The sequence below is a fragment of the Cydia pomonella genome, chromosome 18 (assembly GCF_033807575.1).
Source record: "Cydia pomonella isolate Wapato2018A chromosome 18, ilCydPomo1, whole genome shotgun sequence".
In the NCBI taxonomy this organism is placed as follows: Eukaryota; Metazoa; Arthropoda; class Insecta; order Lepidoptera; family Tortricidae; genus Cydia; species Cydia pomonella.
This window is the reverse complement of record NC_084720.1, coordinates 5,417,929-5,437,813: the sequence shown is the minus strand read 5'-3', so window position 1 is coordinate 5,437,813 and position 19,885 is coordinate 5,417,929. Positions and strand designations below refer to the sequence as shown.

At 41.4% G+C, this 19,885-nt stretch overlaps 3 protein-coding genes across 9 annotated transcripts in view; 2 read left to right on the top strand and 1 right to left on the bottom strand.

The window, feature by feature from the left end:
- The first annotated feature begins 285 nt into the window (after positions 1-285).
- LOC133527699 (lanC-like protein 3 homolog) lies at positions 286-1,852 on the top strand. Of its 3 annotated transcripts, none has more exons than XM_061864825.1 (2): positions 286-407; positions 531-1,852. In XM_061864825.1, exon 2 carries the CDS (start codon positions 559-561, stop codon positions 1,774-1,776), a length of 1,218 nt encoding a protein of 405 aa, XP_061720809.1. In that variant the 5' UTR covers positions 286-407; positions 531-558; the 3' UTR covers positions 1,777-1,852. The 3 variants fall into 3 exon arrangements, with proteins under 3 accessions (XP_061720809.1, XP_061720810.1, XP_061720811.1); XM_061864826.1 differs by having other exon boundaries at positions 299-401; XM_061864827.1 differs by lacking the exon at positions 286-407 and adding an exon at positions 429-447.
- A 2-nt stretch (positions 1,853-1,854) lies between these two features.
- On the top strand, positions 1,855-8,395 carry LOC133527697 (ionotropic receptor 75a-like). 3 transcript variants are annotated; one of them, XM_061864821.1, is made up of 8 exons: positions 1,885-1,991; positions 2,099-2,732; positions 3,523-3,690; positions 4,718-4,944; positions 5,665-5,876; positions 6,395-6,549; positions 7,368-7,484; positions 7,925-8,395. In XM_061864821.1, the coding sequence occupies exons 1-8, from the start codon at positions 1,985-1,987 to the stop codon at positions 8,154-8,156; spliced, it is 1,752 nt and encodes a 583-aa protein (XP_061720805.1). In that variant the 5' UTR covers positions 1,885-1,984; the 3' UTR covers positions 8,157-8,395. The 3 variants fall into 3 exon arrangements, with proteins under 3 accessions (XP_061720804.1, XP_061720806.1, XP_061720805.1); XM_061864820.1 differs by having other exon boundaries at positions 1,855-2,732; XM_061864822.1 differs by lacking the exon at positions 7,368-7,484 and having other exon boundaries at positions 1,857-2,732.
- Positions 8,396-9,343: 948 nt separating this feature from the next.
- LOC133527695 (FAS-associated factor 1) overlaps positions 9,344-19,885 on the bottom strand; it is a 38,425-nt gene continuing 27,883 nt past the window's right edge. Inside the window, exons 12-17 of one of the 3 annotated variants that reach the window (XM_061864818.1) lie at positions 19,501-19,634; positions 18,916-18,944; positions 17,862-17,958; positions 17,422-17,562; positions 16,254-16,331; positions 9,344-14,876 (exon numbers count right to left, since the gene is read on the bottom strand). In XM_061864818.1, the coding sequence (XP_061720802.1) occupies positions 14,796-14,876; positions 16,254-16,331; positions 17,422-17,562; positions 17,862-17,958; positions 18,916-18,944; positions 19,501-19,634 (560 nt within the window). In that variant the 3' untranslated portion in view covers positions 9,344-14,795. Of the gene's footprint in view, positions 14,877-16,253; positions 16,332-17,421; positions 17,563-17,861; positions 17,959-18,498; positions 18,528-18,915; positions 18,945-19,471; positions 19,635-19,885 lie in introns of all 3 variants that reach the window. The other 2 variants (XM_061864819.1, XM_061864817.1) reach the window with 2 other exon arrangements.

Sequence of the window (19,885 nt, the reverse complement as noted above, 5' to 3'; positions counted from 1 at the left end):
AGGTATGGCTGGTACCTAACATATAGGTAGCTGGTCTTGGCAGTGAATGTACCTGAGGCCGTACTAATATAGTACTACGTTACTATACTAGACTGGGTTAATAATATTTGTTGTACATGTTGTATGCAAGTATAATTTATTATTTTATAAGATAATTAAAACCATGAGGTAAATCTTACGAAATAACCATTTTTTTACACATTTTAATGTGATGAAGACAATGGCGTTTTTATAATTATTAAGCTTAAACAGCTTCAAGTAAAATAGAGAGAAATGTCAAACGCTTTTGACAGTTTTGACACAACACAGAAAAAAACAAAACACTACAAAATAAAGAAGAAAATAATAAATGGATTGATGGAGCCATAACACGAAAAATTGATTGATTGATGAAAGAAGAAGTAATTGTAATTACAAGATTTTTTTTTAAATATCTGCAGTTAATGAGTAATTGAATCTCAAGATTTCTGTATGAATATACCAAACATTTTCAAGCGATTCAATATTAAAAGCCATTTATCCCGTTTTAGGAAACGAACATCTGCCCTCGACTTAGCTATGGTCAGATACTTTCCAAATACGCTGAAAGACTATACGGAGGGCGCTGAAGTGTCTATTACCCAGGAGAATGTTCGTTCACAGATAGACGAGCATATCGGCATCATTTTGAAGAGACTACCACCTTCGCCCAAGCATGTAGACGGAGGCCTTTACGTGGGTATCGCCGGCGTCGCCTACATGTTCTACCACTTATCCAAAAACGACAAGCTAGCCGAAAAAAAGGCGACATATCGCGAAAATGCCCTTGAATATTTAAGTGTGGCATTACAAAATCCCACTCTGGACAAAACCTCTTTTCTACTTGGCGATGCAGGAACTTACGCTTTGGCCAGCGTGATCAAACATAGTCTAGGCGACCAAACTTACATAGACATGATCAACTACTACAGACAATTTTATAACTCATTTTTGAATCCAAATTTCTTGAAATGTGGTGGAGATGAATTCTTCGTTGGTCGTTCTGGCTATCTGGCTGGGGCTTTGTGGATGACCAGTGAAATGAAAACACAGGTGTTGTCTGTTGAAGAAATGCACAAAATTTGCAAAGTTATTGTGGAATCTGGCAGGGAGTATGCTAAAAAGCACAGGAGTCCATGTCCCTTGATGTACCATTACTACAGTACAGAGTACTTGGGAGCCGCTCATGGAATCAGTTTTATACTGCAGATGTTGCTGACTGTGCCAGGGTTTCTGGAGAGTGATGCAGCATCGGCCAAAGACATTAAAATTACAATAGACTTTTTGGCTTCTATTCAGTCTAAGGATGGTAACTGGCCAACTTGCATGGAGGAACTGGAACAAAAAGAGCACAAGCTGGTGCACTGGTGCCACGGTGCTCCCGGGGTTGTCTACCTTATGGCCAAGGCATTCCTTGTGTTCAAGAATCAGGAGTATTTGAATGCTTGTATTCAAGCTGGGGAAAACGTATGGAACAAAGGCTTGCTGATGAAAGGCCCTGGAATTTGCCATGGAGTTGCCGGCAATGGCTATGTTTTCCTGCTGCTGTACAGACTGACAAATGATGTTAAATATTTGCATAGAGCTAAAGCTTTTGCTGACTTTATGAATTCCGATCAGTTCCTGTCTGATGCCAGGGTCCCTGACAACCCAGAGACATTGTATGAAGGCACCGCTGGCACTGTTTGTTATTTGGCTGACCTTCTAATGCCAGAAAAAGCTCATTTTCCTTTCCAAGATGTTTTTGCAATATATTAATATGTTATCTTTTTTCTGTACAACTTAAAATATTCTTGACTCCTAGTGTTAGTATTTATTAAAAATTTGGGCCAAATTATTTTTTTATTTTAAATTACACTATGGTTCATCAGTCTTTTTGTATGCAAATAGCCTACTGACAGTAATATGAGACAGCCAGCAATCAGATGTAATTTTCTTGTCATCTAGTTATCATGGGGAAATATTTATGATAGGTTAGTGGCAGCCATTTTAGTTCATTCTCTAAATGCGATCATGAACTTAACAACATACAGTGCTCTTTTTACCATATTTTCAACAGCGGAAATCAATCTGATTACAGATGTCTTCAAACATAAACATTTGCATTTTGGAACAATATTTCATTGTTCAAAACCAGAAAATGCCATTTTTCTGCAAAAACACCTGAAGAAAATGGACCTTCGATTTTCAACTATCATGATGCATAGTAATGCTTCGCATTTCAAACAAACAAATGATAGCAGAGTTGGGATAGTTCTAAAAACATCCTGCGAAAACTGGACACAAGTCTTTGAGCATTTCAATTGTAACTTATTCAAAAAATCTCTATACTCATGGCTTATTTTTACTGATGACTTATCTTCTGCTTCTGAAGCCTTATCCAGATATCCAATAGAAGTGGATTCTGATGTTACTATAATATATCGGCAGGAGAAATCCTATTATATTTACGAAGTTTATAATACTGGGTATTTCACCAACGGGCGTTACCACGTCGAACCAGTGGGTTACTGGTATTATAAATTGCGTATCAAGGGGCACAGAAGAACGAATCTGGATGGCATTGTGTTAAGAAGTGCGGTGGTCGTGACGCACAGCATTGGCCACCAGACGTTTGAGGAGTACATCAGCCGCTTGAAGCCCGAGGTGGACTCATTGCATAAGCTGAAATATTTCACGCTTTTGAATTACTTGAGAGACATGTACAACTTCAGGTAAGTAGAAATAACTCTTAAAGAAAATAAAACTCGCAGATATAAATTTTAAGGAAAACAAAACTGGATCAACCAATGCTATTGGCTGATCCCTCTAATCTCCGCCACAGTGGAAAGGCAGGCTTGACTGGTTTTATGGCTGAAGAAAGCACTTATCGGGCAAGTGCCTCTTATTTGCTTTCACCCTGTATATACTTACCTGAGTTTTAATTTAGAGTCGTTGCTTTCTACTTAGCCCCTGATAGATACTTTGAAGGACTTCGTTATATTTTACCTTACCTACCCGATTAGTCATCATGATCATTTTACCTGTCTACTAGATGGTGTGCTGCCGTCATCCAACTTTCACCAGGTTCTCTTCAATCTTAACCAGATCATTGGTGATGTTAGTTCACCTTGCAGGGTTTTCCTACTGAATACCAGCGCTGGTATCATAGCTAGCATTTTGCTGAGTGGGGTCCATTTCGTAATGCGCACTTAATGATCTGGTGTCTAGCCCACGTGCCAATCGTTTACGCTCCGTAGCGTAGCGTAGTCATCTCTCTCTATCACTCTTCCCTGTATATTAATGCGACAGAGAAAGTGGCGTTTCGCTATTACGGAGCGTAAACGATTGACACGTTGGCTATTACGCACCCTGTTTATCTGTTTTTGTTGTATGTACTTTATATGTACATGTATTGTAATTGTCACGAGAAAATGTCTTTTATCTTTATCTTTTCTTCTCGTTCGTCCTTAGGTGCATATTATTACGAGTATTACTTAAATTAAAGTGTGGCGTTAATTTTAGCTTGATAGTCCAACGGACTAACTCTTGGGGCTACGTGACCAACGGCAGCTTCGACGGCATGGTGGGCACGCTGCAGAGAGGCGAGACCGACATCGGGGGCACGCCGGTCTTCATCCGGGCTGACCGCGCCAAGTTCATATACTACGTCACTGCGACCTGGCCCTCTAAGTATTTTATTATTTTATATTTATTTTTTCCTAATATATTATTTCTTAAATTCCTCATTAAGTCGTTATTATAAGATCACGGTAGAGCGAGTATGAGTTTTGGCGCCTGTGGTTAAACTATTTAACCCAAATTGCAGTTTAATAAAAACATTAAAATAATAAAAACAGGTCAAGAGTATGGCGGGCCATGCTCAGTATTAGGTTCCAGAGTTACCCGTCCGTCACGTCATAATATTAGGTTGCCCTGAACGTTGGCTGTTAGTGGATATCATGTACAGTCAGCTGCAGAGAAAAGTGACCTCCCCTGAATAGAAGTTTGTATGCAAAGGTGCTAAGCGAATAGTATTTTTGACTGTACATAACAAACAGAAGGGAATACCATCACAGCATTTGTATACGTCTTTTTACTAAGTCGTCTTTTTTACCGTATAAGGTATAAGAATTGAATTCTATATCTATTACTATTACCTATTGAAGGTGATAATATGGCTTAATCTATGCCCGAAACCATCGATTTAAAATGCCAGAAACACCTGATGGCATCATATCATAACTAGTCGTGCCCACAGCGGCAGCATGGCGGCAGCGCTATGGACAACTAAGTAAGTGTTATGGTTATGGCGTACGCTGTCAAAGTAACCTTTACACTTTCAAGTAAGGTTTACATTAGCTGCTTCTGTCGGTGACCTTGGCGTGACGTGACGTTTTTGTTTATGACGTAAAGCGTTTAAAGGGTTGATGAAAGGAATTCTAAACAAGTCAATCCAGGCTATTGCTGACCCCAGTGGCGGGGCAAGACCAAAATTTTATGTGGGCAAGGTACATTAAGCGAGGCCCTCTGGTGGTGCAAGAAATAACGAACATTTTCACGTTGTGTCCGAGATATACTTATTTAAGGCGCGAGCCCCCTCGGACCGCGAGGCCGTGGGCGGTGGCCCACGTCGCCCACGCCTAACGCCGCCTCTGGCTGACTTAATAGCGCTCAATATCATTACATTTTATAACTTAATTCCTATTTTCCTTCCTAGACCATGCTTCATCTTTCGTCACCCTAAACACCCCGGCGGTTTCTTGACCATCTACACCCGCCCGCTCTCCTACAATGTATGGCTCTGCATCATAGCACTCCTGGTGTTTGCCGGCTCACTTCTGTGCGTGCTGATAAAGCTGAGAGTGACAAGGACGGCAGGAGATGATGGGGACTTATCGGCAAGTCTGGCGCTGCTGTCGATTTGGAGTGCGGTGTGTCAACAGGGTAAGGTTTGTCGTAAAGAGATTATTAAATATTTTTTACTTCAATAGTAAACCCTTCTTCTTCTTCAGGTACCATATCCTATACGGATGTCGGCTACCATAGTACGGAACTCTTCTCTATTCGCAGTATTTCTGCCAAGCGTAATAGCAGCATCCATTCCCGTCCAACTCCTAAGGTTATCCTACTCATAAAATCACCCAGTAAATGTCATCTTTAAGTGACATTTACATCCGAAGCGTCCGATTGGTGTGCTTCCCGCAAGTTCCCCATCTACTTTTACAAGACACTTGTGGACATTGTAAGCATACACCTGTCAGACGGTATTGACCAAGTATTGACGTTCGGCGCTACGCAGAGCTCGGTCTCCGGCCTTCGAATTTGGACACTATTGTTCTGTGTTTGAGCGCTAATTACCCGTAGCTCGGCCTTCGGTCTCGTATGCTCCTCCGAATTTAGACACTTGTAGGAACTATTGTTCTTTATTTAAGTACGTACTAACCACCCGGACGCTTCGGGCCTTCGGCCCTATTCGGTGCTCACCCTTCGGCCTTTGCAATAGCCATTTGCACCACGTTTCTCGTAAACCATTGCGAATGTGTCCCTGATACAGACAACCCGTATTTTTTAATTAATTAATAAAAGTGACGTAATGTTTTAAGCAATATCGTAAGTGTCTTGCTTGAATAAATTTATTTTCTTTTTCTCTCTTCTAATTCCCAGGAACGACTGTTAACCTTAGCGCGAATTCCGTACGCCTCGTGCTTTTCTTCTCTTTCCTGTTCTCGCTGTTCGTGTACCAGTACTACAACGCGCTTGTGGTGTCAACCCTGCTGCGAGCGCCGCCTGTCACCATCCGCTCGCTGGAAGACCTGCTCAGGAGCAAGCTGAAGGCGGGCGTCGAGGATGTGCTCTACAATAAGGACTATTTCAGGGTAATCGTAATACTAGGCAACACGTATAACATCAATTTATAACTAAATATCAATAGCTATAAACTTGTATAATTTATAAGATCATCTCAATGTCACGATATGTTAACATTTACTATCTACTTAGGTACCTACCTATACCTACTAGGCATATTAAGTGAGAATTAAGCGCGGTGCGCCAACAAACTATTGTTACTCCAGTTTCGGGAATTTATTGTTAACCCTGTGTAATTGTTTTACGTGAATAATCTAATAAATAATAATATAATATTAGCATACATACACTTATACACCATCAATATTTTAATCGTATGGGGTAACATTGTAGGAAATATTATATCTTTAAGCAGAAATTTGATTATAGGTAGGCATCTGCCTCAATCGCTAGAAATATATATGCAAGAGTGACAGAGAGCTACATATTTACATAACGAGTACGTTAGGCCCTCCGATATCATCCGTACTGTAAAACAAATTCATTAAAAACATCGTTCGATCCTAATATTACAAAATAATTTCAGCGCACTACCGACCCCATAGCATTGGAGCTGTACTCCCGCAAGATCGCCTCCTCCCCTCGCCCCAACTTCCTCCCGCCTGACCGCGGTATGGCATTGGTCAAGCAAGGGGGCTACGCGTACCATGCCGACACCGCCTACTCTTACCCCATCATCAGGTATGAGACACTGTTAGATCGCTTCCCTCGCTCCAACTCTCCCCTGACCGCGGCATGGCATTGGTCAAGCAAGTAGGGGGCTACGCGTACCATGCCGACACCGCCTACTCTTACCCCATCATCAGGTATGAGACACTGTTAGATCGCTTCCCTCGCTCCAACTCTCCCCTGACCGCGGCATGGCATTGGTCAAGCAAGTAGGGGGCTACGCGTACCATGCCGACACCGCCTACTCTTACCCCATCATCAGGTATGAGACACTGTTAGATCGCTTCCCTCGCTCCAACTCTCCCCTGACCGCGGCATGGCATTGGTCAAGCAAGGGAGTTGCGCGTACCATGCAGACACCGCCTACTCTTACCCCATCATCGGGTATGAGACACTGTTAGATTTCTTCCCTCGCCCATTTAGGCTGCGTTTAGGTACACCAAAGCTGTGCGAGGTAGCTGAGCGGTGTGAGGATTCGTAGCGACGAGGATGTGGACCGATGTGAATGTTTCCACCAGAGATGTGCGAGGTAACGTAGCGGTGCGAGGACACGTAGCGACGGTGTATAGCGGGCTCTTTTCAAACGTGAGCAGGGTGCGATGAGGCGGGAACGGAGCTGTTTTAATGTTTTTTGCTGGCGTCCATACCTCTCAACACATTCCTCGCTTACACCCTTCACTGAGCTCTTTCCACCAGAGCTGCACTGAACGAGGATACGTTAATGAAGTGTTTCCATTAGTTCATGACACACTCATTGGACACGCAGCCTTAGCAACATCTGCTGCTGACTGTACTGAACTGAATTTGGACTGAATTTTTATCGTCATCAGGCGCACGTTCACCGAACGGGAGATCTGCGAGCTGCAGGAGGTGGAGCTGTTCCCGCCGCAGACCATGTTTGCTGTCATGAAGAAGGGCTCGCCGTATATCAAGCATTTGAGTTATGGGCAAGTCTTACAAGTCTATCTGAATCTGATAGGTGAAGTATACAGTTCGCAACTTCATGCGCGATCTCCGAGGGGGTTAAAGAAGCTACAGGTTTGAAACCGATATTCAGTGCTGCCCAATACACAACTGTTGAGCAGCTGGTGAAGTTTTAAGACCTAAACCCATCCTACTTTAATTAAATAGTTTAAAGGCGTCCATCCGTGTATAGTTGAATTGTCTGCTCATGAACTGCGTGCGCAGCATTAGATTGCGTATCTTTTAGAACAATGCGAAATTCGCTTCTCGTTTTAGATGATGCGAGAACGCGCAGGTGAGTTTCTTTACATTGCGGTATTTGATCGGTCGACTAAATTTAATTGTAGCCTCAATCGTCCGCAATTTAACTAACCGCATGCGCAGTCTCGCCTAAATGACTTTTTCAAATAAGACGTTTACACAGGATCCGCAAGATGGCCGAATCCGGTCTGATGCAGCGCTTAAAAACCATCTGGGATGAGCCCAAGCCGCTCTGCGTACGAACTCCGGACTCCAGCATATTCAGCGTGACGCTGCGTGAATTTATCACGCCGTTGTTGCTGCTGTGCCTTGGCATGCTTGCGGCGACAGTAGTGTTCATGGCCGAGCATGTGTTCTATAGGCTGCAGTGGAAGAGGATACAGTTTAGACACTAACCGCTAATGTACATAGACAGTTAGGGTCATTTACACTTACGGAGTAAGGGTCACTGGCACGTTCCAGGGTTAATAGCCAACTAACTTGGAGTTAGCCGGTTCAATTCGGAGTTAACAGTACATTTTAACCGGCTAGTGCCAATTACATCCACACTTTATCAGGCCTGAAATCAGAACCGATTTCGGGCCCGAGAAATAATATTTTATCATTTCACCAAATATCAGCACATACTTTACAATATTTGAAATTAAAAAAAAAAACATATGCAAAAATATCAAACATTAAACATTTTTGGCAATTAGATCTAGACAAATTATTTTTTACATTTCAAATATTGCTAACGATGTGCAGATATTCCGTGAAACGAAAACGATTATCAGGCCCGAAATCGGAAAGTGTGGATGTAACTGGCGCTCAACTCCGAGTTAGTTTGCTAACGATGTCGGGCCTGATAATCGTTTTCCGTTTCATGGAAAATCAGCACATCGTTAACAATATTTGAAATGCAAAAATATCAAACATTGAACAGTTTTTGCAACTAATTGCAACACATCAACACATCACATCTGCACATCATTTACATTGAGACAAAGTATTTTTTACATATCAAATATTGTAAGATATGTGTTGATATTTGGTGAAACGGAAAAATACTGTAGGTCGGACCCGACGTCAGGCCTGAGGGCCTTAACCGCGTTCGACGTGTTGCCTCCCTGTCACGCTTACGTACGAAATTACAAGTGCGACAGAGAGGCAACACGTCAAACGTGGTTCGCGGTAGGCCCTCTGACATCGGGCGATAAATAGCGAGCGAGTACACGCTAGCAGATATTGAAATCGCATGAGAACTGTCGCTTCGCTTGCCTCGCGGTAAATGACCCAGAGGCCAATTTAAACTTAATTTTGAAATCAAACTAGATATTACTTTGATGTGAATGTGAACAGATGTCATTTTGTTGTCATTAAAATCGTTGAACTATTAGGTATCAACTAAATGCCTTTCGGTTAGCGATTCTCACACGATCTCCAGGTAGTTTTGAGGAAGCTAAGTTTGCCCCCATCAGACTACATAACTAACAATTTATTTGATCAAGCTGTTACTAGAACAGGTTATAAATGTTATTTTACTATAACTAAGTAATTAGACAGTTATAGTAATTATTATGAAATAAAGCACAATATCATCTTCCTTCGCATTATTTATTTGGGTACATAACTTCATAACCTAATATATATAGAAACATCCAAAATCTTGCTATCCGTTATCATAAATTATGTTAAGCTAATTTTATATAAATAAAAAACAGTGAAGCTCTGCTTACATGCGTTTTCCGATTTGCAGAAAAGGTATGCGCGTATAATGGATGACATTTCCAAAGCCGTATTTTTTCGCGCGTTTTTGTTTTCCTTGATTCCCATATTTTGGGACAATCTTACACAAATCGACCTAGCCCCAAACTAAGCAAAGCTTGTACAATGGGTACTAGGCGACTATATATACATAAATAGATAAATACATACTTATATTATATACATAGAAAACTCCCATGATTCAGGAACAAAATATCTGTGTTCATCACACACCAACTTACTGGGATTCGAACCCGGGACCATCAGCTTTACAGCAGGCAGGGTCACTACCCACTTGGCTAGAGCGGTCGTCATAGATATTCTATTTTTTTGGTTAATGGGCGGCTCACAGAGCGAGCAGCCTCGCGAGGAAATTTGCTTGCACGGCAAATGCCCGGCCTCGCGAGGCCGCGTGCTCGTGTAACTTTTGCCTCAGCACGCTTGCCTCACCCGAACCAATATGCTCGGCAAGATGGCGTCACTAGGCACGTCTACACTGTCCGTTTTGTGCGCGAGGAAATTGCCTCGCGCGTATGCTCACTCTGCGTGGACCCGCCTTATCAATAACAACGCAGAAGTAAAAAAATAAGTTCTAAGATATATAATAACACAAAAGCGAAGTGTTTCGACTAATACATATGGCTCAGTTTCATTGGTCGATAACTCGGCATAAAACATGCGGGGATCGACTCCCCGCAGACGGTATAACTAGTGAAACTCATAAGTCGATAGTTCGGTCGATATACAGCATGCGGGTGACTCCCCGCCAGCGGTAAGGTCGTATAACGACTAGTGAAACTAATAATGGCATGCGTTTTGGAAATCTCCCGCACCCCGCATACGGGCTCTATCGACCAATGCAAACAGTTCTCCGAATGCGGGCCCTATGGCATGCTTGATGGAAATCTCCCGCACCTCGCAGGCAAGCCGTATCGACCAATGAACCTGAGCCAATAGCGTCACTGTTAATTTTAAACGGATATTGAAAAGGAGGTTGGTTTAGTTTCAGCAAACTAAATTCTGAAATTTTCTTCTACACATTTTATGATGGTACTTGTTTTACTTTCCCAATAGAGTGGATACTTTATGGCAATGCTATAAAAATGCAATACATTTTCGTATTATTATTAAATGTTATGAAAACTCTGTACAACCTAGGGTCTGTAGCCTTTAGCATTTTTTCCTGTTGTGAGTTTAAACTCCCAAGTATTATGTATGGTTCCAAGTGTTGTGCAACAAGCGCATTTATTGACGAAGTAAAAACGAACTTTTACCAGTGGGGCGACATTCCTCCTTTCGGGCATTCTCAGTCCCGTTCGCCTCAGCATTGCTCCGAGCAATTATTAGGGTTGGCACAACTGGACGCCCCTATGCGTGCACGGCCACAGATAAGATAATGACTTGAATTTTGACAACCCTGAATAGCCGAAAGGGATAGTGCTATACATTAGAAAGGGACAGCATGAGTCGTCACTGAATCGCTGTCAAACTTCGGTTTTGTAGGAAATGTCATTTCTGTACGGTAGTACTATTATTTATTCTGTGCTGTTACTTCGTCAATAAACGTGAAACTTTAACTCGCACACTTTAATTACTTGTACATGTAAATCCACAATTTCACGGAACTTTTAGCACAGGTCTATTGAAGTAAAACCTTATGTCAACTTCACAAAGACAAGTGGAAAACATTTTCATTACATCTCTGGTTTAGCCGCAATGTTGTTCAAATTCAAACACGACACAGGCATAGTGTTGGTTTAGACTCAAGTCCTTCGAGTCCTCTGCTTTAAGAAGACTCAGTTTTTCAGATAGAACTCTAGTTCTTTTCAACTTATTAGAGACTCGAGTATTTTGTAGAGACTTGAGTCCTTTCCGGAGAACTTGTTTTTTTTTACAAATGACTTCGAAATGCGTTGTCTTTATGTGAAATTCATGGATGTACTGTATAACATAAATCATACAATAACGGCTATTTACTTTACTGTTGTTTAGGTAAAACCTATAAAATTGTTGACTGAGTCTTTATCCGGAGACTCGAGTCCGAGTAGCGCTCAAAAAAGACTCAATAAAGGACTCGACTCGGGACTTGAAAGACTCAGAAGTTTTTTAAGCTCTGAGTCTCGGAAAAACAAGTTGATTTCTTCAATTTAGACTCAAAATACTCGAGTTGCTACCAACACTACACAGGCATCACGGAATCAGCTAAAGGTACAACTTTTAAAAAGTTGTATGACATGTGCTGGTCATTCTATATTTTAATTAATAAATATAACTAAAATCATAACTTGGGATCGTATTGTCCCGGCTAACTTGTTTTCATTCGTGTAAATTTAAAATTGAAGTCGGTTTTCTTTGACTAAAACTTAAACTATACAGATGTATAATATAAAACTTTAGCTATATATAATCGTACGGAAACTAAAATATTTATGACTTAAACAAATAGCTTTGACTTGTTATAATGCCCAGTAGTCGAAAAATTAAAAATGACTTACCAAAAGTTATACCCGTCTGTTTAATAGTTCAACTGCATCTGACCCTCGTAGATAACTGAATAAAATACACTCCTTATAACATATACCACCTTTATTTATTTTAAAAGGTCTGTTTAGAGTAACTAATACATTCTGATGGGTTATACCAGGGTCGGACCCAAATTAAATATAGTTAAAACAAAAACGCATTCTTTATTGACAACGCCTATTTATTTACACATCAGTTATAATTACTTCACTCATCTAACATTCATAAACAGTAAAAGCGTACACACCGTGTTTTAATTGAATTCCGTTAACTTCGGGGTATGGGTAAGTACGTTGAAGGAAACAAAATGGCATAGTTAATTAAAAATAAAAGTTTTTTTTAAGTCATTAAATGTTGCATATAGCGTTGTTGTAACACGGGCATTACATTTAACTACAACCAAACAATTGAAAACTGTGACATATCAATGTCATTTCGAACATCGATAGTCCGAGATAGTAGGTACTTACGTTTAGTAGCAAATGTGTTGTGTGTGTCTTTTTGTTAGGCCGCCTGTTTTTTACCTCTTCTTACTATGCTGTATTATTTGTATTGTTTCTGTATTGAGGCGTGCAATAAAGAGTATTTGTATTGTATTAATTCGTACTTAATACTAATCAATATGTAAACAGGCCCTAAGGCAAGTGCCTTATCAGATAAAAATAAAATATCGATTATCTCCGAAATGGAGCTAATTAGAATACCGGTGTCTTTGGGAAAGTTGCTTAATTTAAGCTCAGGAATGCAACCTTGACGCAACAATTTCCGGAAATAAAAAAAACACGTTGTAGAGCCACTGTTGAGCAATTTCAGGTACCCATGGGATTCTATTGCATGCATAGGTGTCACCATTCGTGGTTTAGCTTCGCATTGTAAAATTGCGTTACTTTCGTACACTTTCTTAGTCTGATCAGCAATTAAAGTCTGTGACCGTACTAAATACCTTAATGTGATTTAAACATTCTTTAATTGGAACAGAGTTGCATTTCTTGTTTCGTTCGACTTCAAAACAAAATAAATTCAAACACTTCACTATTGATTTCAAAGCCAATTGGCACTTTTTTGTACGGTGGGCTTTAGGGGGTTATTAAAGACATGGCAAAATATTTAGGCAAACACTGTTATGTGACGAGCAGGTATTCGGGTATCTGATATTGCCCAATAGGCGGGTCCACACAGCGAACATACGCGCGAGGCAATTTCCTCGCGCACAAAACGGCCAGTGTAGACATGCCTTGGCCGTTTTGTGCGCGTATGCACGCTCCGTGTGGACACGCCTAATTATGTTGTTTTTGACGACACACTAATTTGATAATCACGGCCTTATAAACAATTAAAAAGAAGCTTCTGACCGCGACTGATCTCACCTTGGTATCATAATTTTGTGTTATAACCAAATAATCTTCTTTTTTCTCACCCGGGTACATTTATAAAGTACCTACTTAACTACCTTAGATTGTAGTGTCAGCATCAAAAATCTGTATGATAATCGTGTATGTAATAAAGTTAGTCACAGTTGAAATGATTTGTATTGAAAATAGTTTAAAAGAACTCTTCTCAACTTTACAAAGAGATTGATAATTTGACAAGTATTGTTTGATGAATGTCACATAATACAAAAGTAAATTCTTGTTAGATAACAAGAATTCAGATGAATCTATTATGAAGGAGTTGAGCGTTGTTTAATGTATTCATTCGGTTTAGGAATGGAGTTTCAGCAACTAATTTAAAAGAGGAAAAAATACTATTTTCGTCTTGATTGTGTGCATGGCCAAGATGAACATGTTATTCTTTTCCTAGTTACCAATAAGCATCATAAAGGTCCTCAGATTGCAAGCTGTCTTTACTACATGTCTAACCAACCATAGTCATGTCTAATATATTTTGGATTTTGCAAAATTATGTACATTTTAGATTCAAATATAATGCCCGCGCAAGCGATCCTTAAATAATGACCTAACTAAGAACTTGCTTAAAAAAGTAACAAAATTCTTGAAAACGGCGAAGTTTCCTGAGACTTATAAGTATTTTGTAATAGTATGATAGTCACGTTTGTTACCAGCGATGCACCATCTAAACTAATCTAAAGGCCAGTCTAGACGAGATGACCAAATCAACCGATTTGATCAGAAATGAAATTAGCGTCGATCACAATTTAATCACCAATTTTAGATTTATGGCGCCATAAAAGCGTTTTATATTAAAAATTCTGCTCCCCAACGCGCATACTAGTATTCTTGCGTCGGCACATCCATTTTATAGGTCATAATTACAAACGGGCCAAGTGAAATCGGCGAGGCAAATTGGCGTTGGCGTCCACACAACCTGATTTTATCAGTCAATTTACATAGAAAACACCCATGACTCAGGAACAAAATATCTTTGTTCATCACACAAATAAATGGCTCATAGACAAGGTTACTCACTTAGGATCAAAGAATAAGGTTTAAAATTTCTAAACAGAGTCGAGTTGTGGACGACAGTGTATCTCAAGGATACACGGCAAGTTCTGCGGCGTTAGCATGGCCGCCTGTTATCATCTGTCGCGTCACGCGTCACTTTCACATTTATTTGTTAGAACGTGACAGACGACGTGGCGACCATGCTGAGGCCGCTGGTCATGAGTTAACAAGTTGTATATGAAAGTATGTATTTAAGACGTTTTCCGCTCTATGCTGCAGTGCTGCCCCCTGGAAGTACAAAGTTGCGCGGGTGTGTGCTCTTGGTACTGTATTTATATGTATAATTGTGTAGTGTGTGTGTGTTCACCGTTCCTCCAGCATGAGCGTCTCCTGCGGGAACAGTTTCATCGTCTTTAGTGTACTGCTGTGAGGCTCCATTGTTAACTGTAACAAAAAACCTCAGCTGTTTTTCCCATGTCAAATCAGAGATAGAATTAGCCTTCCATAGGTCTTTGTGTTTGAATAATGTGTGTACCAAATTATCCTCTACATAGAGTTGTTTTTTTTTTGTGTCAGATAGGCCACTCAATAATCTAGTACTGTTCGACTAAATTATTTTTCACTTCTCATGGTCTTAAAACTGACATTTAACCTATTGATTGCCGAAGGAATATGCCCTGCCCCGGACGCCAGGCGATCGCGATTGTTTAAGCGATATTGAACTTTAAGGAGTCCCGCCTAATTCCCTATTGCATTGGCGAAGCTGTCGACTGTAGCCGTCATTGGTCAATTATTGGGCTAAAATACTTACCCCCTTATTCATAAACGTGTACTAAAGTTACGATGCCGCTAATAATCGTTTGTCCCTTTCCGACGTATTGGTATGGTCGAAAGGGACAAACGATGATTAGCGGCATCGTAACTTTAGTACACGTTTATGAATAAGGGGGTTAGTGATTAGTCGAGTGTCAACCAATGATAGTGTGGAAAGTTAAAGTGTATCGTTTTAAGACATCTTTGAATTGTTTAATCAGTTGTACAACTAGTCGCTACTTCCAGCCACCAAAGAGAATTTGAAACAGAGGTGGATTGTCAAAGAAAACTTTGTAGCCACAGTAAATTTACTGCTATCTTTCGACACATTATTTAACCTTTTGACCGCCAAAGACGTCATATGACGCACACGGCTACAGTCCAATATCAACCTTCATGCGTACCGACAAGGTTCAGGATTACGCGTCGCGTGCGATAGGCGTGGCGTTCAAAAGGTTAAACTTTTAGAACGCCATTTGACTATGATCCTTATTCTGTCACTGATATGTGTTAAATTTGTTAAATATCAAAAAGTGGCGCCATCTTACCGGGCATAGGCCAAAGGTTATGGCGCCATCGTTCAAATCAGCGCCACTTTTTGATATTTAACAAATTTAACACATATCAGTGAAAGAATAAGGATCAAAGTCAAATGGCATTCTAAAATTTTTGATAATGTGTCGAAAGATGGCAGTAAATTTACTATGGCTACAAAAATTTATTTGACAATACTCCTTTATTTCAAATTCTCTTGACAGCCACGCATTGGATAACTTTTTGCCAGGCAGTGGCGAAAAAAAAGTACTTCAGTACTTACAGTAATATTATTCATACATACATACACATAATCTCGGCTATTTCCCGGAGGGGGCAGAGACCACGGATTTCCACTTGCTACGATCCTGACATACCTCTTTCGCTTCCCCCACTTTCATAACATTCCTCATAGCTCGCCGGTATAATATTATTTAATAATATAAATATGGAAAAGTAAATAGCAAAACTTACGTCTCTCCTAGGCCAGCTAGAGATCACTTTGTAGCTTTCTTTTGGAAAACCTTTTGATGCAAGGAAGTCAAATAATACCTAAAATGAGAAAAATAAAACATTAGGCTTTATGACACGAAGTATGTTAAATTTTCCTTCATTCTTCTTGGCAACTGAAGAACGACCAAATAATTAATTCATGAGATTTTCTCTTGCAATCTAGATACGCTTGCGACAATCTAATCCGTAATGTTCTGCTGCTTCAGTCAATCTCAGTACTTTTTGTACTGGGACTGACTGAAATAGCATAACACGTTCGTGCGTTTCCGTGAAAATACGATGGGAAAGGATTGTTGACTATAATTCGCTTTCAGTGAGCTTGTCGTCACCATTGAAATGACACTTGAGACAATTGTGTACCCTTTCGGGAATTTCTAGATATAATTAAGAGTTGCTCAACGGCCAAACAACTTTTTTTTTTATAGGTGTAAGGTCGCTTATCGTGTGCGCGTCCTCTCTGTTCAAGCGACACTCGAGACAGATGTTGTGTGGAGGCGGCAGTCGGATGCTGATTAGTGTTACGTCGGGCACATTCAGACCTCCTCGAGGATAGAGGAGGTCTTCACTTTGTTCCCAAGACGTAAGGTTCACGTTTGCTTACCGTGAGCGCGTCGCCGCGTTAAATCGACGCGCGAGGCAGTCGTGGGTCGCACCTTCGGCCGTCTCTTTTATATTAACAGCTCCGCTCCATGGAAAAAGCAACTTTATTCTTATAGGTTTAAGGTCGCTTACCGTAAGGGCGTCTTCGCTACTGAAGCGACACTAGAGACAGATATCGTGTGGAGGCGGCAATCTGATCCTAATTTGGGCGACGCGGGGGCTCCAACCCACTCTATTCTCATACCTTAAGGTGCACATTTGCCTACCGTAAGCTCGTCTTCTCCGTTGAAGCGAGGATGTATATTTAGCAGCTCTGCTCAAAACCTATTCTATTGCTATAGATATAAAGTCGCTTACCGTACGCGCGTTCTATCCGTTGACACTTCAACGAGCGTCACTACGCTCGAGACAGCTATCATGTGGAGGCGGCAGTCTGTACACGATTCGTGTAACGTGGGCGCAACTTCCAACAGTCCCGATATCCTCGGTGCACTCTATTACCATAGCTGTAAGGTGCACGTTAGCTCACCGTGAGCGAGTTTCCTCCGTGGAAGCGGCGCTCGAGGTAAGTGTCGTGTGGAGGCGGCAGGCGCACCCTGATGCGCGTGACGTCGGGCCCGCCCTCGGCCGGCTCCGCCGGTACTCGCGCCTGCGCGCTCACGCGGTCCGCCTGTAAAATCAAAATCAATCTTATTCTAATTTATTTAAGGTATACAATTCATCGTATCAACATTGAGAATTTTAAACGATTATAGGACTTGCGAGTCGCACGGTCCGCCTGCGAATTAAAATCAATCTTATGATAACGTGACTAGGATTATAATAAAACGTAATGATATTTATGCTTTTAAGCTTTGGTACTCGGAAGTGTGTGCTCTCGCGCTCGCAGTGACTAATGGAAATTAACCTTATAAGTCATATTGTTCAGTCAAACTTATGCCAGTGTAAGACGTAGTGGCAATATCTTACCTCCTTTTTCGCTTCTTCCATTTGTCTTTCAGACTCTGCTCTTTCTAATTCTTGATTTCTTTCTAGTTCCTGCTGCTTTTTCATTTCTTCTTTGGCTCTGAAAATATAAACGTAATAACAACATTAACATAATTAGTAAATTTCAACGGTTGGAATATGACAGGAAAAATAAGGCCCGATTTTTTTTTTAATTCCTAGAACACGAAAAAAAGTAACTTAACAAAGCGTTAACGCACGTAGCAAATGCGAGTCACGTTATAAGGTACATTTAGTAGGTAAAAGGGTCTGTTTTTTCTCAGACCCCACCCCACAGCTTTCCAAATAGGTTATGTTACTTGTAAAAAAAAAGATAAATGTACCTGTCAGCCACGAGACTGGCTTAATATGCCTCGTCCTGCTCTAGCTTGACTCGCTGGCGCGCATCGCGTTCTCTTTCTAGTAAAGCGTCCCAATCCCTTTGAACTATGCCTATTAGTTGTCTACTCCTTACTACAGTACCTGTCAGCCTCGAGACTAGCTTGATATGCCTCGTCCTGCTCTAGCTTGACTCGCTGGCGCGCATCGCGTTATCTTTCTGGTAAAGCGTCCCAGTCCCTTTGAACTATGCCTATTAGTTGTCTACTCCTTACTACAGTACCTGTCAGCCTCGAGACTAGCTTGATATGCCTCGTCCTGCTCTAGCTTGACTCGCTGGCGCGCATCGCGTTATCTTTCTAGTAAAGCGTCCCAGTCCCTTTGAACTATGCCTATTAGTTGTCTAATCCTTACTACAGTACCTGTCAGCCTCGAGACTAGCTTGATATGCCTCGTCCTGCTCTTGCTTGACTCGCTGGCGCGCATCGCGTTCTCTTTCTAGTAAAGCGTCCCAATCCCTTTGAACTATGCCTATTAGTTGTCTACTCCTTACTACAGTACCTGTCAGCCTCGAGACTAGCTTGATATGCCTCGTCCTGCTCTAGCTTGACTCGCTGGCGCGCATCGCGTTATCTTTCTAGTAAAGCGTCCCAGTCCCTTTGAACTATGCCTATTAGTTGTCTAATCCTTACTACAGTACCTGTCAGCCTCGAGACTAGCTTGATATGCCTCGTCCTGCTCTAGCTTGACTCGCTGGCGCGCATCGCGTTCTCTTTCTAGTAAAGCGTCCCAGTCCCTTTGAACTATGCCTATTAGTTGTCTAATCCTTACTACAGTATCTATCAGCCTCGAGACTAGCTTGATATGCCTCGTCCTGCTCTTGCTTGACTCGCTGGCGCGCATCGCGTTCTCTTTCTAGTAAAGGGTCCCAGTCCCTTTGAACTATGCCTATTAGTTGTCTACTCCTTACTACAGTACCTATCAGCCTCGAGACTAGCTTGATATGCCTCGTCTTGCTCTAACTTGACTCGCTGGCGCGCATTGCGTTCTCTTTCTAGTAAAGCGTCCCAGTCGCTTTGAGCTGCTATGCCTACTAAGTTGTCTCCTTACTACAGTACCTGTCAGCCACGAGACTGGCGTGATATGCCCCGTCCTGCTCTAGCTTGAGTCGCTAGCGCATCGCGTTCTCTTTCTAGTAAAGCGTCCCAGTCGCTTTGAGCTGCCATGCCTACTAAGTTTTCTCCTTACTACAGTACCTGTCAGCCTCAAGACTGGCTTGATATGCCTCGTCCTGCTCTAGCTTGACTCGCTGGCGCGCATCGCGTTCTCTTTCTAATCGTGCGTCCTCGTCGCGTTGGGCTGCGAATCGCTCCAACGCTTCTACTAGGCCGCCCACTAGCTCTGAGACGCCTACGTTGCCTGCAAAGATGATAAATACAATAAAATGTTGTATTAAGTTATTATACTCGTGAGAGAATCATACCTGTCAGAAAATTGTAAATAAAGGGAATATACCTACATTACAATATTATTATCCAGAATAAGTATAAGCTAACACATTATTTTTCATAAAAATAGAAATTGTAGAACTTTGAAAATTCACGTTAAAATATAAGTATAGGGAGCGTACGCGTTGGAGGGTCTGCCATCTTGTGGCCTGAATCGGAACC